At 41.4% G+C, this 26,842-nt stretch overlaps 3 protein-coding genes across 6 annotated transcripts in view; 2 read left to right on the top strand and 1 right to left on the bottom strand.

Moving 5' to 3' along the window:
• The window catches only part of LOC120727341 (tumor necrosis factor receptor superfamily member 14-like), a 35,535-nt gene extending 29,896 nt beyond the window's left edge, over window positions 1-5,639 (bottom strand). Inside the window, exon 1 of one of the 4 annotated variants that reach the window (XM_040021561.1) lies at window positions 5,331-5,639. The gene's annotated coding sequence lies outside the window, so the exon portion shown is untranslated. Of the gene's footprint in view, window positions 1-334; window positions 588-5,330 lie in introns of those variants that run through there. The other 3 variants (XM_040021560.1, XM_040021559.1, XM_040021557.1) reach the window with 3 other exon arrangements.
• Window positions 5,640-15,046: 9,407 nt separating this feature from the next.
• Window positions 15,047-18,337, top strand: LOC120727344 (NACHT, LRR and PYD domains-containing protein 3-like; the record flags this gene model as incomplete). The annotated part of the gene is made up of 3 exons (XM_040021563.1): window positions 15,047-15,101; window positions 15,938-16,222; window positions 17,898-18,337. Coding segments are annotated over exons 1-3 (765 nt in total), but the record flags the coding sequence as incomplete, so codon positions are not given.
• A 337-nt stretch (window positions 18,338-18,674) lies between these two features.
• LOC120727340 (NACHT, LRR and PYD domains-containing protein 12-like) lies at window positions 18,675-26,592 on the top strand. Its single transcript, XM_040021556.1, has 7 exons — window positions 18,675-19,642; window positions 20,315-20,586; window positions 20,809-20,982; window positions 21,674-21,847; window positions 23,453-23,626; window positions 25,056-25,102; window positions 25,275-26,592. The coding sequence occupies exons 1-7, from the start codon at window positions 18,686-18,688 to the stop codon at window positions 25,814-25,816; spliced, it is 2,340 nt and encodes a 779-aa protein (XP_039877490.1). The 5' UTR covers window positions 18,675-18,685; the 3' UTR covers window positions 25,817-26,592.
• The last annotated feature ends 250 nt before the right edge of the window (window positions 26,593-26,842 follow it).

Here is a 26,842-nt window from a genome sequence, read left to right as displayed (position 1 = left end):
GCTCCACAAAGAGTGAAACCAGCCGCTCTTTAATTTCTCACTTTGTCCTTCGTTGCCGATTCCACAGAATAACAGAAACACGCTGTAATATATATTTATCATGGTACATGTAAAGCACTGTGACATATACTGAGACTGCTGCTCTGACTCTTTGAACACTAACATGACAAAAACATGTTTATCTGTGAAGGAAAAAGTGACGCAGCTATGAATGAGTCTCATTGTGCTGCTGAGTGAGCTAATTCGCTGCTGTGGATCTGAGAGACCTTCACCGCCTTCCTCACACTCTGAACATCATCTTCACATAGAGTTTACACTCAACCTGGACACTTACCGTCTCCGCCAACTCTTACATGGATCCTCGGACTTAGGACGTTAGGATCAAGATCACGTGACACACACAGAGCACATCCTCCTCACGAATCAGAGACATTATTTTTATTTAAACTCGCGGCTCTGCATTTAACTCTCTACTACGTCTACACTAATCCAGATAAATTTGAAACCAGCATTTTCGTCTAAAAACGCTCCCCGTCTACACTATCAGGTTCAATCGTTTTCTTCCACAACGACAACGCTTACGTCCCCGTACTGCGCATGCGTGAAACGTAAGACGATCCAACCTGCCCTTTTCCCCAGCCCCTCCCCCCTAAAACCTTTATTTAAACATCAGTACAATACAAAGTCAAATTAAACAGTTCTAACTTCAAGGTATTGTACTTACAGAAATTGTATACCATAAACAAACAAACATCAGAACCTACCTGCATTATACATATGCTAGGGGGAGAAGTTTAACTGATTAAGCCAAAGTGTAAAGTGATTGAAGGATCTTCATTTTGTCAAATACAACCATAGTTTTTACATTTTTGGGGTTAGTAGTGTTCTTTATTGAATTAAGATATTGCAAAAGCTCATAGGCGTATACATAAAAAGAGGAATTTCTTCCTAAACATTTGGATTTGTGAATATGAAATTTAGCCATTAAGATTAACAAGTTAATCATATCTGTTATCAATGTTGAACTGTCTTTGGTTTTTGTGGAGACCAAATAATACATATTTCCATAACAGTGCAAATCCTTTAAATATATTTTCTGAGATAAAGACATATAATCTCTGCCAGAAGTCTTGTACAAGGTGACAAAACCAAAAAAAGATGTATAGTCGATTCCAACGCTGCTGAGGCATTTGGGAAGTCCGAGCCACTTCTTAACCTAGGAGCTCACTAGCCTCTCTAGTCGATTGGCATGATTGAGTGAGACCTTGTACATTGTCAACAGCCACAGTAGTCTGGGTAATAACCCAAACTGGAAGCACCAGAGCTTCAGTTTCCCTGTGAGTGCAGTGTTGTTAATCCGCTTGAGGTCATCAGCCAAGTTCTGCCTTAGCTGTTCTAGTTGCCACATATCATTGAGGTCTGCATTATACCACCGTCCCAGGCTCTTTATGGGCTTCTCTAAGACTGTTGGAATTGGTTCTCCACTGATATAGAATTGCTCGGCTGTCAGTTTTCCTTTCATGATGGAGATGCTGCAAGATTTACTTGGCTTAAACTCCATTCTTGCCCATTCTATGTTTTCCTGGAGCTTCTGTAGCAATCGCCTAGTACATGGTTTTGTTGTTGTAATGTTGGTCATGTCATCCATGTAGGCCCTAATGGGAGGAAGACGAAGGCCACTCTTGTGTCTCTCATCTTCCACTACCCATCGGGATGCCCGCATGACCGACTCCATTGCCATGATAAATGCCTGAGGGGAAATCGTGCAGCCTGCCATAACTCCAATTTCCAGGTGCTGCCAGGCTGTGGTGGTGTTCTCAGCTGTCACACAAAACTGTAAATCCTGAAAGTAAGTCGTGACCAGTCCTGTGATGTGGTTTGGTACGCTGAAATAGTTGAAGGCCATCCACAAGATCTTGTGCGGAACTGACCCAAAGGCGTTGGCAAGGTCTAAAAAGACCACCACGTTACAATGCCGAACAGCGGATTTTGCCTGTAGCACAGATGTGGCTGGGGTCCACTTCTTCCCCGTTGCTAGGGTGGGAGCAGTGCCTCTCACTATGGGGTCCCGGGAGTCCGTGAGTGACATCTCAAGCCTCACTTTTGCACATTTAAACTCCTCAACCAGGCTAGGGATAGGCAATGACAGTATCCATTTTTAATGTATATTTTTTTTTAAACATTATTTTAGTCTCATCAACTGGGAATTTAAACCTCCATTTGTATGACCACTGTTCTTTTCCTGTGATTGCCCCCAGTACTTTCTTTACCAAAAAGTCTAACCCTTTTCCTCTTGCCCACGTTCCCCCATCTTCTGCAAAATACGAAAACTCCATTCCACTCACTATGTTCTTAAACACATCATCATTTATCAACAATGAAAACAATAATGGGCTAAATATGCTCCCTTGTGGCGTTCCATTTTCTACCGGCAAACTCTCCAAATAACTCCTCCCAATCCTTACCATTATTTGTCTTCCTTCCAAAAAATTCTTAATCCATCTGAACATTCAATCATTTATACCCATTTCCCTAATTTTAATTAAATAAATCACACTTCCTTATTTAAATGAAGGAAGTAGAAGAAAAAGTTTCCTCTTTCTGTAACAACAACCTTTAAAACCATTACTTTAAACCATCAGTATTTATGGATTAGAGTGATTAAAAATATTTAAAGCTTCTTCTTCTCTGAGGTTGTAATGTTACATTAATCTGGTTTTCCAGTCTGTATTCAGTGTTATGGAAGAACTCCATGCTCAGCAGAAATCCTGCACTTTTACAAATATCAACAGTAAGTGTGTCCCCCTGCTGAGTCCTCACACATCATCACTGAAGCTCCCCATCCCCACACTTCCTATGCCCACTCATCTCTCAGTCCTTCTGACTCCTTCTGACTTACTGACTCCTTTGCCACGTGGTGCGAGCAGAATCATCTGCAGCTCAACATAACAAAGACCAAGGAATTGATTGTGGACTTTAGGTAGACCAGGAAAACTTTGACCCCTGGTTTCAATCCAGAGAGTTGATGTGGACGTTGTGGAGGACTATAAATACCTTGGAGTACACATAGCTAATGAACCGGATTGGGTTAAAAAAAACAACTGCACTTTACAGGGCCAGAGTCATCTCTGAGGTCTTTTAACATCTTTCAGACAATGCTCAGGTTTTTTATAAGTCTGTTGTGGCCTGTGCTGTCCTCTTTGCTGTTGCATGTTGGGACAGCAGGTTGAGGGTCACAGATGCCAACAGACTCAATAAATTGATCACAAGACCAGTAATGTTGTGGGGGGTGAGCTGGACAACCTCAGGGTGGTAGTGGAGAGGCGGAGAGTGCCTGTGGTTATGTCTTTACAACCCCTCCATCTAATGCACAGTAACCACTGCAATAGTTACACCCTTTTGCACATGCTCTACAGATCAGAGGGACACCACAGTGTTAACCAGATATATTTGTGTAATATAGTGGGATATTTATAATTAGATCTATTTAGATCTATTTTGTACCTTTGTAATTAATTGTATTATTTAATTCAGTTAAATAAAGTATTCTGATTTTGATTCTGAATCAAGAACAAGACTAAATACACTGATTCAGTAAGCAAACCTGGACCTCAGGATATTTAAATAAGCATCACTGGGATTCAGCACTCCTACAAATTCAATTAGTCATAGATTTTAGTCATTTAAAAAGTGGGATAACTATTTAATAAAATAAATGTGTGTATTTACTGTACTGCCAGGCCGGAACTCATTACAGGTTCCCACCCTTGGCCCATGTACCTGCGATCTATTCGTCTCCTGCTGCTCATTAACTTGATTTTAAGTGTGCCTTATAGTGTGGAAAATACGGTACACAGAAATATAAAAGAAACAAACTAGAAACTTAAAAAAAGAAAATGAAAGCACAGATAAGCATCTGCTTTTAAAATGACTGAATGATATCGAGTCATTTTGACATGTTAACAACATCACAAGGTAAAAGCCTCAATCAATTTCTTGCAGGTTGTCTTATATCTGTCTTTTATTTACACATGAAACATTTATTTTTTAAAGAAATTTGGCCAATAGGACAGCTGAAATTGCAACACCCATCTATTCTCTTCTGCTTATCACTATCAGGATTGTGGGGGGCTAACCACCACGCCACCCTGAGATATTTCAACAAATGCAAGATAATACTTCTGTGAAGACAATTCATGTGGCAAACAAGGACTGGATTGATTATAATGTCGATTCAATAATGCAGAGTCATACAGATATTTGCAGTCAGGTCATTTCTTTCTTTTACATATAACCCTGTCTTTTTCCCTTCAGGCTTAGAGGGAACATTCTCTGCCCGGTGATGTAGGGTCCTGATTACTCCAGGTTTGTGTTCTAGAGGTCGGAAGGAGTTGGTCACTCTTTCGAGTATGCCAATGTTCACATTTTGGACAGAGAGGACAGATGGTTTGAAAGAGGACTAAAAGAAGGCATCTATGTCCACTGTGAACGACCATCTTTGAACAGAGGCGGTGGTTTACGACACCAACTGTCTGCCATCTATAATCCAGTTTTGAGATCCCTTCCCAGGCGCCTTTAGGCCCACTCACATCCAGGGCCATCTGACTGCAGGAAATTAAATAATAGGGTGGGGCTAGGTTTCACAATGAGCTCACACAAAACCTTCCAGACACTTTTCTTTCCAAGCTCCTTAGACCCTGTCATAAATTCTGTTGACCCCTGCCTATTTCATCCTCTGAAGCATAACCTATCGCTGGCATTGCACAGGTGTTTTTTCTTTAACATTTGTAACTCTCCTACCTCCTGAACTATTTGCTCAGTTGGAAGAATTCCAATTCCTGAGAGCAACAATCCCAGGCATGATGTGACAACACCCCCGCAAAGATGAGGGTTGGTTCAGAGGAGAGAGTAAGTGTGATGGAGCTCCACAGAAATGTTACACATAGAAAACTACATGCAATTACCTTTTAGCAAAGAACTGTGTGTACATGCACTTACAGATACTCGGGTGTAACAGTCAGATCTGAGCTGGGAGGAAACAGTTGAACTGTGTCAGCAGCTTCAGTCTAACTTTGGAATCACACAATATAAAACCAGCTCTCTGATCATACTTCTCTTTATTTTAACCTCTTCAAGTCTAAACAGATTTACTAGCACTGACACAAACAGACAGGTCTGACCCGTTTCAGTGTTTGGATATCACTCTAACCCTCCACAGTCCACTGGTTTATACAGGCTCTGGTATCACATGATCAGAGCAGCAGTTCAAAAAGCACAGTAGTATACAGCACAGTAGTATACAACACTACTGTGTCCACATTAGTACTCACCGAGTAGGTTAGAAGCTGTATTTGGGAAGCTGTAAATCAGCGGTATCCAGGAAGAGAAGATCTGGGAGAATCCAAGCCTGTTTTTCCACTGTTACTGTACTGACACTGCTTTGTATCCAGATCTTTTTCTATTCTACAGACTACAGCAGCACAACCCATATAGCTACACTCTACTTTTAATGCAGGAATCCCAACTATATCACAAGTAAATTAGGACTAACAGTGTGAAACCTTCACACTGCCAGCTACACAGAGTTTCTGAAGGCCGATGAAGGAGGAGGAGGGAGGAGCTAAAGAGCTCTGTCTGTGGTAAACAGTCCGCTGATCTCTGCCTTAGATTGAATTATTTCTCATGTTTTTGCAATGAATTCTCTTTTAAATTTGACAAACAGAGGGCATAGTAGTGTAACTTATCTTATATTTATGTCCTTCGAGTTACCAATGAAGATGTTAAATACTGTGTAAAGTGATGAGTGGCAGACTATATCATAACACTTACTATAAAACTATATTTTGTTTATATCCCTGTATAACTTCTATCATGCATGCGAACAGGCCTACCATAAAGTCTTTTATTTTGAAATTATTTCAGAGAATAACTAATAACCAGGGGATTTCAGATGATTTGTTAACTTAAGAGTCAAACAGACACATTTTTACTTTCTGTTTCCATTTGACTGTTAAAGGTCAGATTCTGGTCATAAAAACACTGAATGATCTACAAAAATTTACATCCAAAGTCCAAAAGTCCAAATTACTCCTTCCTCAATATTTGATCGTCAAACTGAAAAGGAGATTTGAAAGATAATTAAACTGAGTAAAAGATCCTAAAGGCTGCCACAGCTCCAACCCATTTGATTCTATGACACCTCTTTGAAGACTTCCTGCTGGTCTTTATTTCATGTCTTTATCCTCTGTTTGTTCACTTTTTATGTTTCCTTTATGTGTGTTTATCCACTTATCTTTATACTTATACATCACGGGTGTCTTGCTTTCACTTTTGCTTCCTCTTATCTGGTCACATGAGTCAGGTCAGCTGTGTCTTGTTTTCCTCTGATTACCCTCCTGTTATCACGTATAGATCTTCATCCTCATGCTCTGGTCTCCATGATGTAAAAATTATCACTGACAGAGTACAGAGTGCTGTATGAATGCTCCACCTTCACAATAATAATAATAGTAATAACAAACTTTATTATTGAGCCTTGTTGTCTCGTGTGAAAGAATCAGAAACAATGTCAGGAATAAAAACACAGGAACACGCGAGGAGAGTTATGTTCAGACTCAAAACTGACTGTTTCTAAAATCTCTTTGAGCTCTGTGTCGGAATAAATGGTAAATGGCCTGTATTTGTATAGTGCTTTACTAGTCCCTAAGTACCCCAAAGCGCTTTACACAACCAGTCATCCACCCATTCACACACACATTCACACACTATAAACATACATATTTATAATAATAATAACAACAACAATAATGATGATGATGTAGTGATGATGAGCTCTGAGACTTTGATCCTCCTAACACAAAGCTGTACTTTAAATTAAGTCATGCAGGGATGAGTCCAGCGCTTCTGTGGAAACCAGATCGCTTTATCTGGGGCCAGGTTGCAGGGGCAGCAGCCTAAGCAGAGAAACCCAGACCTCCCTCTCCCCAGCCACCTCCTCCAGCTTATCCGGGGGAACACCAAGGAGTTCCCAGGCCAGCCGAGAGATATAATCTCTCCAGCGTGTCCTGGGTCTGCCCCGGGGCCTCCTCCCAGTGGGACATGCCCGGAACACCTCACCCAGGAGGTGCCCAGGAGGCATCTTTGTCAGATGCCCGAACCACCTCAGCTGGCTCCTTTCGATATGGAGGAGCAGTGGCTCTACTCTGAGCCCCTCCCGAATTGCCAAACTTCTCACCCTATCTCTAGGGGAGAGGCCAGCCACCCTTCGGAGGAAGCTCATTTCTGCCGCTTGTATCCGCGATCTCGTTCTTTCGGTCACTACCCACAGCTCGTGGCCATAGGTGAGGGTAGGGACATAGCTCGACCGGTAAATTGAGAGCTTTGCTTTTACACTCATCTCTCTCTTCACCACGACGGACCGGTGCAGCGTCTGCATTACTGCAGCTGCAGCCCCAATCCGTCTGTCGATCTCCGGCTCCCTTCTCCCATCACTCGCGAACAATACCCCGAGATACTTGAACTCCTCCACTTGGGGCAGGAACTCATCATCAGAGTGGGCACTCCACCCTTTTCTGGCTGAGAACCATGGCCTCAGATTTGGAGGTGCTGATCCTCATTCCCGCTGCTTCACACTCGGCTGCGAACCGTTCCAGTGCGAGCTGGAGGCCTTCACCCGATGAAGCCAACAGAACCCCATCATCCACAAAAAGCAGAGATGAGATTCTGAGGCCACCGAAGTGAAAGCCCTCCACCACTTGGCTGCGCCTAGAAATCCTGTCCATAAAAATTATGAACAGAATCGGTGACAAAGGGCAGCCCTGGCGGAGCCCACCGGGAACAAATCCGTCTTATTGCCGGCAATGCGAACCAAGCTCTTGCAACGGTTGTATAGGGATCGAATGGCCCGTAGCAATGGGCCAGACACCCCATACTCCCGGAGCACCTCCCACAGGACACCCCGAGGGACACGGTCGAATGCCTTCTCCAAGTCCACAAAACACATGTAGACTGGTTGGGCAAGCTCCCATGCACCCTCAAGTATCCTTGAGAGGATAAAGAGCTGGTCCAGTGTTCTGTGACCAGGACAAAAAACCGCATTGTTCCTCCTGTATCTGAGGTTCGACTAGCGGACTAACTCTCCTTTCCAGCACCCTGGCATAGACTTTCCCAGGGAGGCTGAGGAGTGTGATCCCCCTGTAGTTGGAACACACTCTCCGGTCCCCCTTCTTAAAGATGGGGACCACCACCCCGGTCTGCCAGTCCAGGGGTACTGCCCTGATCTCCACGCAACATTGTAGAGGTGTGTCAACCAGGACAGCCCTACAACGTCCAGAGCCTTCAGGAACTCGGGGCGGACCTCATTAACACCAGGGGCTCTGCCACCAAGGAGTTGTTTAACTGCCTTAGTGACCTCGTCTCCAGAAATTGGCGGGTCATTCCCCTCATCCCCAGACTCTGCTTCCTCCTTGGAAGACGTGTCAGTGGGATTAAAGAGGTCCTCGAAGTATTCCTTCCACCGCCTGACAATTTTCTCAGTCGAAGTCAGCAGCGCTCCGTCAGCACTACACACAGTGCAGGTAGAGCACCGCTTTCCCCTCCTGAGACGCCTGATGGTTTGCCAGAATCTCTTCGAGGCAGTCTGAAAGTCTTTTTCCATGGTCTCTCTGCACTCCTCCCACACCCGAGTTTTTGCTTCAGCCACTGCCCGAGCTGCATTCCGCTTGGCCTGTCGATACCTGTCGGCTGCCTCCGGAGTCCCACAGGCTAACCAAGCCTGATAGGACTCCTTCTTCAGCCTGGTGGCTCCCTTCACCTCTGGTGTCCACCATTTGTTTCGGGGATTACCACCACGGCAGGCACCAACCACCTTGCGGCCACAGCTCAATGCAGCAGCTTCGGCAATGGAGACGCTGAACATGGTCCATTCTGACTCAATGTCCCCAGTCTCCCTCGGAATGCTGTTGAAGCTCTGCTGGAGGTGTGCGTTGAAGATCTCGCGGACTGGGGCCTCTGCTAAACATTCCCAGCACACCCTCACTACGCGTTTAGGTGCACCAGGTCTGTCCAGAGTCCTCCCCCGCCACCTGATCCAACTCACCACCAGGTGGTGATCAGTTGACAGCTCAGCCCCTCTCTTTACCTGAGTGGCCAGAACATATGGTCGCAGGTCTGGTGATACGATTACAAAATCGATCATCGACCTGCGGCCTAGAGTGTCCTGGTGCCACGTGCACTTATGGACACTCTTATGTTCGAACAAGGTGTTCGTTATGACCAAACTGTGATTTGCACAGAAGTCCAATAACAAAACACCACTCAGGTTCAGATCAGGGAGGCCGTTCCTCCCAATCACGCCCCTCCAGGTCTTGCTGTTGTTACCCACGTGAGCAGATCTTCACTCTCCTAAACTCTGCAGTTTAGGGCCACGCAGGTGAGCAGTAGTGGGGGTGGAGCAATCCAAATATGGATGATATTGGTACCTGATGTTGAACTGGTATTGATCAGTACGAGTGTACTGTTGTCAAGAGATTTATTCTAAATGACTCTTCTTCAGCTGAGAGTCTAAGAGTGAAGACACACACAGACGCTGCAGTTTTAACTTGCAAGGGCGATTCACAGAGCGCTCACATCAGAGAGTGGGGCCCTATGATCAGCGCCCTGTTCTTGCACTTGTCTTTTATTTATACAGAAGGAAAATGAAAACATTTGTTCAGTGGAATGCTGATACGTGAGCATGTGCGTATGTGATTGTGCGTGTGTGCGTGTGTGTGTGCGAGGTCAGAACTGCTTGTTCAACTTCTTACTATCGCTGTGGGAAGATTCAGATAGAAATATCAGAACACGTTTTATAAAGAACAATCAGTTCTGAACAATGAAAAGGACAATCAGTTCTAAGCAGGGAAAAGGTCATCATGCAGTATTCTATCACATGTAAACTTATATCATTAAAAGCTTATACTGACTACTAAGTACAATTTTCCCTTAACAACTGTGATCAGTACTTTAGTTTGTCTCCCGTGTGCACTGCTGAGGCTTCATCAAAGAGGAAACCTGTCTGTGCGAGTGCTGCTACTTTAAAGTATCACAGCCCAGAGCAGGCAGTTTGCTCCGCTTCTCCTAAGTCACGTGACTCAGCAGCACCAGATAAGCTAGCGTGCTCCATAACCATGACAACACACACACACAGAGCACTCAGAGACAGGAAGTGGTTCTGTGTGATCAGGCTGAAGATGAAACACATTTATACAAGCATATGAAAACTCGTGCATGAAAACGCCGAGCTACACAAGCAGAGAGAGGAGGATGGACCCCCACCCCCCCCACCTGCCTACAGCATCCCACAGGACCCCACAGACCCAGAGGTCACTCGTCTTTAACTGTGACAGAGAGTATCCAGGTGATATTCGAGTTACTTTCAAAGTGCAACTAGATCATTCTTACTTGATCGTTTGATAATTTCTGTTGTGGGTTTTAACTCATTAATAGTCCAAACAATAACAAAATAATACCAATAATCCAAAGGGACTAATTCAATTCAAATACTCATTATTTTAAGTATTATTATTTTTTCCCATAAGAGGAAATTAATTTAGCAGCAAGGCAACAATAAGAGTAAACAAAACAATAATAAAAATCCAAATGAACATTCCTCAGCACGTTTCTCATAAATGGCCAAAAGTCCATTTTGCCAGAGCCCTGAGAGTTTGCTGCAAGTTTTTGCTAAAAGTCCCAACCGGTTCTTGTTCTTCAGAGTCATGTTACTGAACCAGGCAGCAATACAGAAAGAAATAACAGATTCAATAAAACTTTAGTAAAACAAGGAAAGAATTTCAGATGAGACATTAAAAGATGTCATTTTCCTTAAAAAAATGCTTGTTGAAATGTTGCGGCAAAATGTCGAGGAAAAGGACCAATTTTTTTAAATGGACTAACAATGAGGTGGAGTTGTTGCTGCGAGTAACACAAAAGTACAAAGTTGCAAAAGCGAGAGAGAATTAAAGAATTTGAAGAAAAGCTATCTGGAGCAAGTATAAACTGATATTAATCTTTAATAGGGCTGTCAAAATTGAGAGCAAATAAAAGCTGTATAATGCTGCTGTATAATGTCCTCCGCTATGATTGTTTAATTGGTCACATGTTTGCATCACATGACTAAAATGCGTCATTCGAAAGTCTCAGTTTTCGCTGTCCACACTGCGACGCGAAAGCACCGTCTCAAATGTATTTGTTTTCGAGAGTGCTCAGAAGATATCAAAGTCCTCATGGAATATGTGCTCTTATTGTGAAAATCCAGGGCTCTACTTCTCCATTAGAGGTAGAGCCCTGACTCCTTCCAGGTAGGGAAAACAGTTTGAATTCAAGTGCCACTACAATAGAAACATAGTGTTAGGGCTGTGACAGGACAGAAAGCCTCCAACAAACATTTCTGCGTGTTTTTAAAGTTCAGACTCCATTTCTGCTTTTACTTAATCCCAACTTCCTCATTGACGCCTCTCTGGGAGTTTCCTATTTGATCAAAGAGGAACACTTTACTTTCTGAAACTCTGTGTCACATGATCGTCTCCAGCACAAACAGCACAAATTTTCCATTCACTGTAATGGACTCACAGCTGGAGTGTTTCTTTTCCATCATTTTTGTGAGCAAAATCTGAGAATCAGCAGCAGCAGGTTTGAATTTGTTTTCTCTCAGACAGCAGTTTGTTCTTTAAAAGTTTGAACTGCTTCTGTAACTTAAAGAGACTGAAAGTTCCTTCAGGACTTTTCTTTTTCTGCTCTTTTTAAATTATTCAGCTTTATTTGAATATTTTCCTTTTTTCACTGCTGCACTCACACCCACCCAGAGGTCGTCTCACACTTTCTCCTTATCGTCTTGATGATGAACATTGTGGTTAAAATTCCCTCATGATGTCGTTTTATCTCCATTTGAATTCATATTTTCAATGATAGCTGTTTAACAGCTTTATTGTGGCAGGGCATGGTTTGTGGCGCAGCTGCAGGAGAGGCTGACACACCAGAGCTCCATCAGTTCATCATGTCTCCCCTGCATAAGACGTGCCGGGACCTGAGGTTGTTGTGTGTGTGTGTGGCTGGCAGCTGCGAACAATGTGGTCGGGTCCGTCATTCGTGTACAACAGTTATCATTTGAAAATAATTGATATATTGTACAAACAGAGTGAGCATTTGTGAGGCCTTGGAGAGAAAAGAGGAGCACAAACACTGACTGTGAGCTCACCACCACACACACTGTGACAGTTTCAACAATCATTGTCTTTATTGAATCTGTGACCTTTGAATTTTAACTAGTTTAGAGTAAATGGTCGCTGTAATTGGACAGTCAGTCAAGAACAGTAAGGTCTTCCATGGTACTGAATCATGCAGGCATCATTCATTAGGTTTCACATCTCTCTCACTGACTATGAGCCAACAAGTAAAAGAAAGTTAAAATATAGGAAGAACAGATGAAGTGATGTCACTGTGGAGAAATATGTCATAAAGAGCTCAGAAAGTCAATGTATAAAATACATTGATAAATTACATTTTAAATACCTGATCTTCTCAATAACAATCAAAGATTTGGAGTTTGATTTACTGAAGCGTTCTTCATGGCAGCGATGTTGACTAAGTCTAGGGGAGAAGGAGCTCTGCTGCCTCAGCATTGTGGAGTGGATTGGGTGTGATGGTTGTCCATAATGGAGAGCAGTTTGTTCAGCGACCTCTGACCCTTACTGACTCCATTATCAACGCCTCTAAATTCTGACCAATGATTCTTCCACCATGTGGATTGTTTGTTGATCCTGGAGGCATCTCTGGCGCTGATGCCCACTCATCCCACGCACACCAACATAGCAGTGTCAATAACAGCTGTCAACATGGCCACCTGGGTCAGCGGCATCACCTTCCTCACATTAGTGGTGAATAGCTTGTTATACTGTTATACATTTTTCTGCATTCCATCTGCTGTTATGCCTGACTTATTGGCCCATTAAGACTCACTAGTGTTAACTTTATTCTGATGGCAAGATGGAGTTCACAGAGTTTGTAATTGTAGAGAAATAATCAATTAATTTTGAGCATACAATCTTCAAGCAGAAACCTCAGAAAGCCTTTTGGGTTAAAAAGGTTAAAGGTCTTCAAGAGTGCCATATATTATACAGGGCTCTAGACTAACTTTTTGCCATGGGCGTACCGGTACGCCTAACTTTAAAAAGTTAGGCGTACCGGCACAAAAGTTAGGCGCACACAAATTTTCTAATAATTTATATAATATAATGTGTTTTTCTGGATACACTGTGCTTTTTCAGCATTCAAAGATTGATGACACCGTGTCAGAGCACTGGCTATGAATTTCAGAAGGATCAGGCCTTAACTTAACAGAAAAGTTAGCAATAGTTCTTTTCCTATTACAGCTACATCCACTTCTGTCATCCCTAGGCTGCTCACTAGGGCTGGGTATCATCACTGATTTCTATAATCCATTCGATTCCGGTTTTCAAAGTCCCGATTCGATTCAACTTAGCCTCAGACAGTCAGAAATATTATAATTCTGATCATTTATCAGTACTGATACACATGAGACTTCATCAGAATTGTGAACATCACAGCAGATGCCTTTGTGTGAAAGTAACTGAGAATAAAACAGAAAAACATGAAGGAGATTTTCCTGGTCTGGCTTTTTATAGCAGATAACCTTAAAAATATTCTACAATGTTCTGCATATAAAGTTTAAATTTCTTCAGTATTGACCAACAGAAAAAATAGGCTTTCTTGTCCGAGGTCATTTAAGTGAAAAAAAGAAAAAGAAAAGAAAAAGACAGCAGCCACAGCGCTGTAAACAACGGTAGACTGGTGGGTAATAAGCGAATGAATAATACAGAAAACAGAGATTGGAGACGGGAAACTGTTCTTGAAGTACAGAGAGAGAGAGAGAGAGAGCTAGCTGTGCATGAAGTGTGATTTTAATAGTCGTGGAAGCAAAAAAAGCAAAATTCATGACGACATTGATCAAATGTGAAGCGCAGTTTGCTGCTTCTTTTGCTGCTGGCTCGGTGAATTTTGGTTGGAGAGACAAAACCTGCAGCTCAGAATCAGCGCAAAAAGATGTAATCACAGCGCGGACCGGACGCATCAGAATCGCTAAGCTCCAACAGCGTGTCCGTCTACGGGCCGTCGGGTGAGAAAGCCGAGAAAGACAAAGTTGATTCTGATGCGTCGGTCCGTTCTGTGTTTACGTCTTTGTGTGGAATCCGTGTACCTGCTCTCATCTGCTGTTTGGTTGTTGTTGAAATGGTTTTGTGAGCTTTAATCCGAGAATCTGGCGTTTCTGGCAAAACACAGTTATATTTAAAAGTCGATTCAGGATTTAATGAATTGATATCGCTTTATTCAAGCTACTCACCTCCCACTTCCACCTGCACTTTCAACTGGACCACGGCCAATCAGAGAGGTCCCGCCCCTTACTATCTCTGATTGGTTTAGTCCACAATCGGGGCAAAATGTGTGTCTGTTGTTGACCACAGGGAAGGTTGCAGATTTTTTTTTTTTTTTTGCCACCCGAACAGTTGGTCGCACAGGTGCAACCAAATATTTTTTTTTAGTCGCACCACTGAAAAATTTGGTCGCATTTGCGACCAAATTGGTCGCACTCTAGAGCCCTGTTATATATTCAGAAAAGCTTTCACCTACGACAACTCCACAAACTACAACACAACATGTGTGCATGATGGATAACTTGACAGCCTCACAAATACGAAGCCTAAAATACTGCATTGTTGCAGCACATGTAATGCGAGTCAATAACAAAGGCTAAGGGATATTTGGAATTTGGAAGGGAAATGAGTGCAATCAAACAACAATATATCACCTACAGTATTATATTAATTTTATTTTATGACATCTGGCCCTCAAAATATCTGCTGAGAAAGATTCTGGCCTTTGAACAAGGTTTTGGGTGTATGTGGTCCAAGCACTAAACCTTTCGCATACATGAAATCATATGATGTGAGACATGACTGTGTTCACTGTTTCTTCTGGTAAAATCATCTTCTCATGTTTTTATAGAAATATGATGAAAGAACCACCAATCAAAGCAGCTTCTTTAGCAGGTAGGAGATCAGTGGTTTTTCTGATGAGATCTATTGATTAATAGACCCAAGGTAGATACCTTTTCTTATTTTTTTTGGTTTTTTTATTTATTCATTTATCCAACAGCATTTACATCTTCTTATGTAAATATGCATGTATTTGCCTAAAACACTTTTATGGTCATCATTACATTTCAGCGAAGGACACTGTCTCAGCTGGACTCTGGACACGCACACACGTACACTTACACTGATAAGCACGCACTCATCCCCCTCCCTTTCCAAACGCCTTCGATGCTTGTTTCCTGTGGGGGAAGACGGCAGGTCTGCGTGCCGCGCTGAAATGGTAGCGCTGTGTAGGACGACTGCTGTGTTCCTTCGGATTACCCCCCACCCCCCTATCCAACCCCTGTGGCTTGTCACGTGCTCTAATGTTGTGATGTGGACATTAATGTGCTCTCTGTGCAGAGGAGTTTTTTTTGCTTCCTGTTCTCATGCTGTCCTCCCACAGGTGCCCAGCGTGAGAAGTGGTCTCTTTTTTTCCTCTTGTACTTTTCCCATTGTCGTGTACTTTTTCAGTGTTTTCTCTGTAACGCTGCCGATCTCCAACTGTATTCCCATGTGATGTCTTTGTTGTCTGTGTAAGTCGGGGGGGGGGGGGGGGGGGGGGGGTCCTATTCCTCTGTGGGGCAACCTGCATATGGCCAATAAAGCATTCATTCAATTCATTCATTCATTCATTCAATTCAATTCATTCAATTCATCCACATGTGTTGCAACCTGGCTCAACCCTTCTTTGGCACATGCTTAAACATTTGAGTGATAGACATGTTTACGTGTTTTTATTTTTCCTATAGAGGAGAAGCTTTCCAAGGTGCGGTCAGCCTTTGTTTGGAGGGTATCAACAGAACTCCTTAAACAGCTCCTTGAGGCCCTTGTAAGTGATGGTGTTTTAAATGAATTGGAGAAAGAATCGATACTGGAGAAGAACCCTGTCAGAGCAGATAAGGCACGCTGCTTCATTGACACAGTGAAGAAGAAAGGGGACAAAGCCTGCAGGATAATGATCAGACATCTTCAGACTGTAGATCTCTCCCTTTTCTCTCAGCTGCGTTTATACTCTGATTCATCTGCTCAACAAGGTGAGGTCACTTTTTTTCTGCAAGAATGGTCTCTTTGCATGGTTCATTGAGATGTGAGAGAGTTAACCCTCACAATACAATGTAAGAAAAAGGAGAGGGCAAGAACATCATTCTTTGTCATACATTTGTATTTGTTAAAGTGTTGTTCACAAAGAAAACATTTTTGAAGTGCTGTGGAGTAATTTTGAAGGCCGTCATAAATCTATGGCCAGTCTGACTACAAACTTGCTTAGCAACATGTTGAAACTGACGAACTGAAAAATAATACGGCGGAATAGGATAAATGTTGTACTTGTTTTGTGTGTTGTACTTAAAGAGATAAACAAAATTATTATACTTTAGTATTATATTATACCAGAATATTTAACAAATTTATTTTACATATCTGTTTAACTTAAAATAGACTACTCAGAATCATTCTTTGAAATACATACTACGACCACTGTCTGAAAACTTTAGTTATATTTAAGGCCAGTCGTATTTAATTGTTAAAACCATGCTAATTGATTCTTAAAAAACGTCCAAGTTTCATTCATGTGACTTGAGTGTTTCAGAAATCCTTTAAGAAAAATTATTCAATTTTAAAAGTAACAATTGACAGATTCCTATTCCCATTTAAAGTAGGAATTTAATGTGAATTGCTGAGCATTCCTTAAGATGCTTCTTTTAAACAGCTGAGTTAGCAGTAGGAGGACATTATGACACTTTATGTGATAAATTTTGGGAGTAAAATTTGAAGAAGTGGCCCAGAGAACTGGAAACTTGTTTAGCCTGGACATGTGGGCATTGCTTACCTATGAAAAGCCACAAAGCCCAATATAATTTTATAAACTTAAAGATTCCTAAAAGTTTTGTGATTATCTGTAGCACTCCAGACTGAGCATCACTTTACTGAATGAAGCCAAATGTGTTTTTCATGACCTTAGGGTAAAACAAGTGTACAGAATATAACAAACCAAACAAAGAAAGGATGTGAAGAGACAGGAACCTCTTCATTTAGCAACCAACATTTTCAGTCCCCCTGAAAATGCTACATTCAGATGAACAGTACTAAATTTTGGGGATTAACTTACCCGGGTGATTGTGCATGCATTAAGCATTAAGAGTTCCTTTCACTGGAACTAAGGGGCTGAGCCCAACTCCTGAAGAACAACTTGCAGCTGCTTGGTCATGGAAACTCATTACATGAAGCTCTCAATGCACTGTGTTTCAGCTAAGCTAAAGGCCGCTTGAAATTTGGAGCTATCCAAAAAGTTGGGCACCACTACACACTATATGCCTGACCATCGGCAGATGCCACTCTGTGATTTTACCTGGCCTAGCACTTTGTGGCTGAAGTGTTATCATTCCCATTCACTTCCACTTTTTTAATAGATGGCAGTGAGGAAATTTCATAACAGGACTTATTCCACATATGGGACATATGCTATTGTGGTAGCATGTTGGACCTATTCTTTCACAAGTGTTTTTAGAAGCAGTCCAGATGCTTAGTTTTATACACACGGACATGGAAGTGATTAGAGCACCTAAATTCAATCATTTAAATGAGTGAGTGGATACTTTTGGCAATGTAATGCACTCACTCACTAAGTCTTGCTTCTTTCTTTGATGTTGTTTGGACTACTTTAGAACTGACTTTGATCTGCTGTTAATTATATTTATTCTTTTACTTCAGAGGCTCTTCAAAATTGTCAGCCGAAACTTAAATCTAAACTGAAGAAGAAGTTCCAGTGTGTGTTTGAGGGGGTTGCTAAAGCAGGAAACCCAACCCTTCTGAATAAGATCTACACAGAGCTCTACATCATAGAGGGAGGGACTGCAGAGGTCAATGAGGAACATGAGGTCAGACAGATTGAAACTGCATCCAGGGAGCCAGATAGACCAGAAACAACAATCAGACAAGAAGACCTCTTTAAAGACTCATCTGGAAGAGATGAACCAATCAGAACAGTGCTGACAAAGGGAGTGGCTGGCATTGGGAAAACAGTTTTAACTCAGAAATACACCCTCGGCTGGGCTGAAGACAAAGCCAACCAGGATATCCAGTTCATATTTCCATTCACTTTCAGAGAGCTGAATGTGCTGAAAGAGGAAAAGTTCAGCTTGGTAGAACTTGTTCATCACTTCTTTACTGAAACCAAAGAAGCAGGAATCTGCAGCTTTGAAGACTTCCAGGTTGTGTTCATCTTTGATGGTCTGGATGAGTGTCGACTTCCTCTGGACTTCCACAAAACTACAATCCTAACTGACACTAGAAAGTCCACCTCAGTGGATGTGCTACTGATAAACCTCATCAGGGGGTACCTGCTTCCCTCTGCTCACCTCTGGATAACCACACGACCTGCAGCAGCTAATCAGATCCCTCCTGACTGTGTTGACATGGTGACAGAGGTCAGAGGATTCACTGACCCACAGAAGGAGGAGTACTTCAGAAAGAGATACAGAGAAAAAAAGCAGGCTAGCATGATCATCTCCCACATCAAGACATCACGAAGCCTCTACATAATGTGCCACATCCCAGTCTTCTGCTGGATCACTGCTACAGTTCTGGAAAATATTCTGAAAACCAAAAAGGGAGGACAGCTTCCCAAGACCCTGACGGAAATGTATATCCACTTCCTGGTGGTTCTGGCCAAGGTGAAAAAGGTCAAGTATGATGGAGGAGCTGAGACAGATCCACACTGGAGTCCAGAGAGCAGGAAGATGATTGAGTCTCTGGGAAAACTGGCTTTTCATCAGCTACAGAAAGGAAACCTGATCTTCTATGAATCAGACCTGGCAGAGTGTGGCATTGATATCGAAGCAGCCTCAGTGTACTCAGGAGTGTTCACACAGATCTTTAAAGAGGAGAGTGGACTGTACCAGGATAAGGTGTTCTGCTTCATCCATCTGAGTGTTCAGGAGTTTCTGGCTGCTCTTCATGTCCATCTGACCTTCATCAACTCTGTAGTCAATCTGCTGGAAGAACAACAGACATCGTCCTGGTGGTCAAAATTTTTTAATGCACCAAAACTACAGCATGTCCACCAGAGTGCTGTGGACAAGGCCTTACAGAGTCCAAATGGACACCTGGACTTGTTCCTCCGCTTCCTCCTGGGTTTTTCACTGCAGACCAATCAGACTCTCCTACGAGGTCTGCTGACACAGACAGGAAGTAGCTCACAGACTAATCAGGAAACAGTCCAGTACATCAAGAAGAAGCTCAGTCAAAATCTGTCTGCAGAGAATAGCATCAATCTATTCCACTGTCTGAATGAACTGAATGATCGTTCTCTAGTGGAGGAGATCCAAAAATCCCTCAGATCAGGATGCCTCCCGGTAGATAAACTGTCTCCTGCTCAGTGGTCAGCTCTGGTCTTCATCTTACTGTCATCAGAAAAAGATCTGGATGTGTTTGACCTGAAGAAATACTCTGCTTCAGAGGAGGCCCTTCTGAGGCTGCTGCCAGTGGTCAAAGCCTCCAACAAAGCTCTGTACGTAAATATGTACTAATCCCTGTATTTTTAACATGAAGAGTGTAAATGGTGTTGCCCCCTTTTTAAAAAATGATATAACTTAATGATCATCAGAAAAAAATCAAATACTTCATTTATAGTTGATAACAGAAATTGCTACTAGGGTGACATGTTTTGGGGTCTTTACCCACAGTGGTCCTGGGTCTTCAACCTAGAGTTCTGAGTTTTCATTGCTTGGCTCAGAAGCCACAGCTTTTAATATCAGCCAGATGCACTGCTGAGCATCCCTAGCCTCTGGAGTCTCCATCGAATCCTGTGTTGCCTTTGAACTCGACGCTGCCGCCTGTGGTCACCATGCCACTGCCTGAACTGGAACCCAAACATGAGGTTCTTGTGTCAGTTGAACCTTGGCCTGAGCCAAAGCCTAAGGCTCCCATATCACCTGAACATGAACCAGAGCCAGAGAATCCCAACTAGCCTGCACTTGAGCCTGAGCTCACTAAATCTACCAGTAACTCACTAATTTCAGTCTAGATATATCAATATGATTGTGTTTCTACCAAGAACATTTCAGTGTTTTATTTATTTATTTTTTAGAGTTATAGTTAAGTTTTTCACCTGACCATGAATTGTAATATATGTAGACATTATTAGATTTTCCTGTCTAGGGACAAGGTATAACCTTTTGTGTTTACGTCAAAGTTGTTATATTTGGTTGTTTGTTTGTTTTTTCAGACTGAACAGCTGTAACCTCTCAGAGAGGGTGTGTCAAGATCTGTTTTCAGTTCTCAGTTCCCAGTCCTGTAGTCTGAAAGAGCTGGACCTGAGTACCAACAGCCTCGGGGATTATGGAGTGAAGAAGCTTTTAGCTATGGTGCAGAGTCCACACTGCAAACTGAATATTCTCACGTCAGATAATATTATGTTTTGTTTTTTTAATCAATTGACAAAATTAACCAATTAAAACATTTACATTTTTTATGTAAGTTAGAGTAAAAAAAAAAATCACGTCTAACCTGCACAGCACAAGACAATAAGGATTCTTTAAAATGCAAGGACTAATTATTACTATTGATCCTGGTTGCATTATAACAATGTAGTCTTTTGTATTGTTCATGTCTTCATTTTCAGATTGAGCATCTGTAACCTCTCAGAGAGCAGCTGTGAATCTCTGTCTTCATTTCTCAGCTACAAGTGTTCTAGTCTGAGAGAGGTGAACCTGAGTGTAAGCAACCTACACGCTCCAGAACTGAAACTTCTTTCTTCTGGTCTGCAGAGTCGGAACTCTAACTTGAGTAATTTGAGGTCAGATCAAATAACATTTTGTTTGTCAAAATTAATCAATTAAATATTTTGACCAAGGTCATCGACATGCTATTGTATCTTAGCTTGGTGTTAAGGTTTTCTAAAGCAGTGTTTCCAAACCACTGTGCCATGGCACAAAGGTGTGCCACGAAGATTATTTTGTTCCACCTGTTTAGTACTCTAAGCAACTGGCGCGAGTAACAGGCAGAACAATTACATTTTCTTCCACTAGAGGGCAGTACCAGTACCTGCTCTAATTAAATGGGTTGCCACTAAAACAGAAGAAGACAAAGAAGAAATTACATAATATTCACGCTGTCAGTGAGACAATGCAGCGTGTCATAGCAATAGATAAATATTTGAAAAGAAAAAGTAGTCAGTCTGACCTGGGTCCTGAAGAAAATTCCAACCCAGATAAAGGCCCTAGCATGAGTAGTGGTCAGAAGAAAACAAAAAAGGTATACTGGGGACAAACTGAGCCAATTCCGCTATGCCTGGTGCATGGGGAAAAATTATAAATATACTTTTTGTGACATTTTTGTTTGGTAGTGTGCTGTGTCATGTTTTTAATGTGAAATATGTGCCATGGCTCCAAAAGGTTGGTAAATACTGTTCTAAAGAAAGAGGACTAAATATTGCTAAACTTCATACTGCACCATATTTGTTTTATTGTTTGTCTTTTATTTTTCAGACTGAGTCACTCTAACTTGTCACAGAGAAGCTGTGGAGCACTGTCCTCAATTCTCAGTTCCCAGTTCTCAAGTCTGAGAGAGCTGAACCTGAGTAACAATGACCTGCAGGATTCAGGAGTGGGGCTTCTGGCTCATGGACTAGAGAGTCCATATTGCACATTGGAAACTCTCAGGTCAGCATTCTAACTTTTCCACTGATCATTTAAAATATAAAATATATTATTGCAAAAAGAGCAGTTTTAGAATACATTTTTCTACAATCTGATTTCTTGAAATTAGATTTTTATCTGATCTGAGTCTCACTTCAGCAGCATTTCCATCCACTTCCATATATAAGAATTATTTTTAGAATTTTTTTCCTGGCATTGTTGTCACATTTATCTGTCTTTAGAAAAGAAAAGAGCTTTCTTTTTTTCTCTCGTTTCATCCAAATGATCAAATTTCTGCTCTCAAACATTGAATTTTTCAAATATTTAGAGAAAAAACGCCCTAATTAACTTATACTAAAAATAGTTTTACATTTTTTATCTGTACCTGAGTGAATTTGCTCCAGGGGCTCCAGGGAATGATTATTCTAAATTGGCCACATGCCTCATTTAACCATTGACAACTATGAATAAAGCTTGAAGCAGCGCTGAAAGCCGACAGCTCACTGATTCTGATGTTTCGGCAGGTCCGCGCTTTGTGTTTACGCCCTTTTTGCGCTGATTCTGAAGCTGCAGGTTTTTATCTCTCTCCAAACAATATTGACTGAACCAGCAGCAAAAGAAGATCCAAACTACGCTTCACATAAACATCGCTATGAATTCCCTCTTAATTTTGCTGTTTTGCTTCCACCACAATAAAATCCCACTTCATGCACAGCTCTCTCTCTCTTTCTCAGTGTACTTCAAGAACAGTTTCAAGTCTAAAAATATGTTTTCTGTATTATTCGCTTGTTTTTTACGCACAAGTCTACCGTTGTTTACAGCGCTGTTAGCCGCTGTTTTTTTCCCTTTTACTTACTTCCGAAAAGAAAACCTAATTTTTGCTGTTCAATACTGAACAAATTAAAACTTTTTAAAATTATGCAAAATTGCAAAACACTTGGCTGTGTCTCCAATAAAACCTCTGTAACTTTGCTCTGCTTCACTTCAGCAGCATCAGGTAATGTTCATATGTTGATCAATGGTTTTCTTTCGTTTTGATCTACTGTAGAATATTTTCATAAAATCCCAGGCCAGGAAAATCACGTTCATGTTTTTCTGTGTTTTATCTTCAGCTTCTTTGACACAAAGGCATCTGCTGTGATACTTACACCTTTGATAAAGTCTTGCAAGTGTCATCTTTCTTTTTATAGATATAAAAATATGTAAATGTACTGATCTGAATTATAATATTTCTAACTGTCTGAGGCAAAATTTTCCCAATTCAAATCAAATTGAATCGAAATGTGGATCAAATCGATTCGGGACCTTGTGAATCAGAATCGAATCGATTCTAGAAATCAGTGAAGATACCCAGCCCTAGCTATAAGGCTGTTGGTCCACTTCCCATTCCGTCTGTCTCCGCTCCCCTCTTTCCACTCCAGATTCTTTTTTATGTCACTACTTCATGTCCTTTACTTTTGTCTTCTCTTGCTTATCTTACACTGATAAACAATTTCAGATGAATGTTGTTGGCTGTTGGTAGTTTTCTCTTTTAAATAAAGCTAAATTAAAGTGAACTGATAAAAATGGATATATGTTATTGTATCTCACAAACAGAATTGTTCATAATTTAGTTTTGTGTGTCTGCAGTCTATCAGGCTGTCTGATCACTGAAGAAGGCTGCACTTCTCTGGCCTCAGCTCTGAGCTCCAACCCCTCCCATCTGAGAGAGCTGGACCTGAGCTATAATCATCCCAGGGACTCAGGAATGCAACTGCTGTTGGCTGGACTGAAGGATCCACACTGGAGACTGGACACTCTCAGGTATGGCGAGAATGTCTGATAGAGAAAGAAGAGCTGGAAACATATTCTGTGCTCTGCACTCACTTCCTGTTTGTTTCAGGAAGATGTGACATAAACAATCACACAATCAGGAACATTTTGCTCACAAGAAAAACACACTTGAAAATGATCAGTGAGGGATCTTAACGTAGGAGGTCTCCAAGGACAATATCTTCAGGGTTAAGTTGTAGAAACAAGTAATATATATCTCAGTACATTTAACAGTGCTGTACTTAAATGCATCTATCCCTTTGGCCCTGATTAAGATTAGATTAATTTCAGTATAGAGGGACCTAGGGGATATTATTCAAAGTTTACTACAAACAGGAGATTATGCTGTCCTACCTTGATCACAAAAAAAACAAAGACTAAAATTTTATAGTGAGAGGTGTGTAGAAGCTGACAACTACACTGAGATGTTTTCTGTAGATTCAAAGTCAAACAACCCTGCAGTATTACATTTATGTATTTCTACTGCTTTTAGAGACAAAGGTCACAATGTGCTTTGAAAAGCCAATACAAACTATAAACAATGCGCTACATAAATAAAAATAGAGATGACCCAGGTGGAAGAGACAGAGGCAGAAAGGAAATGACAAAAAGGAGCGTTTTTTGGCCCAAATACAAAACTCAAAATCAGGAAACACAATGTCCATAAAACAGAAATCCAAAGCAGGTACAGGAAACACTGGGAGCTACTTGCAAACAAGAGACAGGTGAGAGCACACTACGAACATGGACACTATGACACTGAGCTGATGATAAATCCACCATGTCTAGTTGTCGCTGTCTTAGTAATTAATATAACAACTTTTAAAGAATCAAAGATGAAAACTCTTCTAAATCCATTCCAAAGAAACCTCCTGTTTCCACAGACTAATTTCCCTTCAGATGAACAGTACACTCCCTTGCAGTGTTGCACGTGAATTATACTTTGGCATCAGATTTCCATAATACTTTAAGCAATAACCTAATTTTAATCCCAAGCCCCAACCTTAAGTTAACCTGATGTTGACCTTCTCAGAAGTGTAACTACACGTCTGGTAAATATATACCACAATGACTGATGTGGAAGGTTTCAGTGAGGGGCTAAAAAGACTTTCTGATTACAACACAAGTTAGGATATGCCTCAGAAGTGTTAATCAAGCTTAATTCAGAATCCAGTCAGTCAGTCTGATTTTTGATTTCTAGATGAAATCACTGGTTGATAAGCAGTGTGAGTTACAGAAATGAATTTTGTTCCATCACTTTGTGACTGTTGTTGTTTAACTAAAAGACTTGTTAAATACTATGAAATGTTGGACTGTTATTTTATCAGTGTCTAACAGTATGTGTATGAGAGCGATGTAATGTCCATGTGTGCATGCTGAAAGAGACTGTGCTGGTCTGATCCCCCTCTGTTCCTTTCAGGGTGGAGCCTGCTGGTGTCCAATGGTTGACACTAGGTCTGAGGAAGTGTAAGTGTGTTTTTAATGTGATTCATGAAAACAAAGCAGTACACATTCAACCATCTTCAAACTGTCACATCACTTCACATCTCTGATGTCAGGAGTCATTATTAAAGTGTCCATCAATGAACATGTGATGAATCAATAACTGCAGCTGGATTGTGTTTGTTCTCTCCATCAGATTCCTGTCAACTCACAATTGATACAAACACACTACACACAAACCTCAAACTGTCTGACAACAACAGAAAGGTGATACATGTGGAGGAGGTTCAGTCATATCCTGATCATCCAGACAGATTTGATGTATGGTCCCAGTTGCTGTGTACAAACAATCTAACTGGTCGCTGTTACTGGGAGGTCGAGTGGAGAGGAAACTTTTATATATCAGTGAGTTACAGAAGAATCAGAAGGAAAGGACGTAGTTATGACTGTGGGTTTGGAAACAATGATCAGTCCTGGAGTCTGAGCTGCTGTGATGATGGTCCTCTTCGTGTCTGGCACAATAACAAACAAACACCAATCTCCTCCTCCTCCTTTTCCTCTTTTTACATCTCTAACAGAGTAGCAGTGTATGTGGACTGTCCTGCTGGCACTCTGTCCTTCTACAGAGTCTCCTCTGACACTCTGATCCACCTCCACACCTTCAACACCACATTCATTGAACCTCTTTATCCTGGTTTTGGGGTCTTGTTTCCTGGTTCCTCAGTGTTGCTGTTTTAAACTATTCTAAATTATTTCTTATAAACTTCTCCCTCTTCAGTCCTTTAACACTTGAAACACCAGAAGGGGTCAAAATGACCCCTCCCACAGAAGCAGGAAAACAATGTCCAGGGGTATCCACTGTGACCATGGCTCACAAGTAATCAATAAAAGTCTAAGAAGCTCAGAAGAAATAATTTCCTACTGTCTGGAGAAAACCGCTCACCATCTGATGGATTATTATGTTATGATGAACGCTGACTGGCCTCAGTTCAAATCACCAAGCTACCTGTTGGACATTCTCAGTGAGGGATGCATGGTAGTTTCTTTGGTCTGGGGTATAGTCTTGTTAGAAGAATAGTTGAAGTGTCCACGCCACGTCCTAGCTTATAGCACGCCTCAGAATCAGTTTATTAGAATCAGTTTAGAAACATTTCCACATAGTCTAAATTATGATCAAAGTAACTGGACCTTCCTCATTTTTTTTATTTGTGTGTTAACTACAGATATTTAAAATCTTTGTGTGTATCTGGAATGAGTACTCTCCGTGTTTTAAGAGGGTACAGGTAAGAGCACTTCTTCTTTTATGTGAAAAATTGATCATTTTTAAATTAAACAATTAGCATATAATATATTGATGTAGTGGTGATGGGTGCTGACAAATAACTACCTAGAAAATAAACATAAAAGCACAAAAATAGGGAAAGAAATGGGTGTGGGGGGCACTTCACAGTTACCCAATAAGATTTATAAACAAGGTTTTGGTTGTAAACCATTAAATGTTACATGTTTGCCCACCTTCTAGTGACAGTCACTTTGTAAAACATGCAACCATATTTTTGCTTCAAGAAACAGAGAGACATACAGGTAATTTTGCATCCTAATGCATTACTGCACCGTAAACATCAGTCAAAATATTGCGTGGTATTGACATTGGCAAAAAAAGAAAAGTAAATAACCAAAGAAAGGCCTCTCAAAGCTTGGGCCAGCACCCCTCTGAGACCTCCATTCTACAAAAATTGTGAGAACTCACATTTAAATCATTTG

This window comes from Simochromis diagramma, unplaced genomic scaffold, assembly GCF_900408965.1.
Source record: "Simochromis diagramma unplaced genomic scaffold, fSimDia1.1 OVJJ01000754.1, whole genome shotgun sequence".
Lineage (NCBI taxonomy): Eukaryota > Metazoa > Chordata > Actinopteri > Cichliformes > Cichlidae > Simochromis > Simochromis diagramma.
Note: the sequence above shows the minus strand (reverse complement) of the source record. Positions and strands in the feature narration are given on the sequence as shown.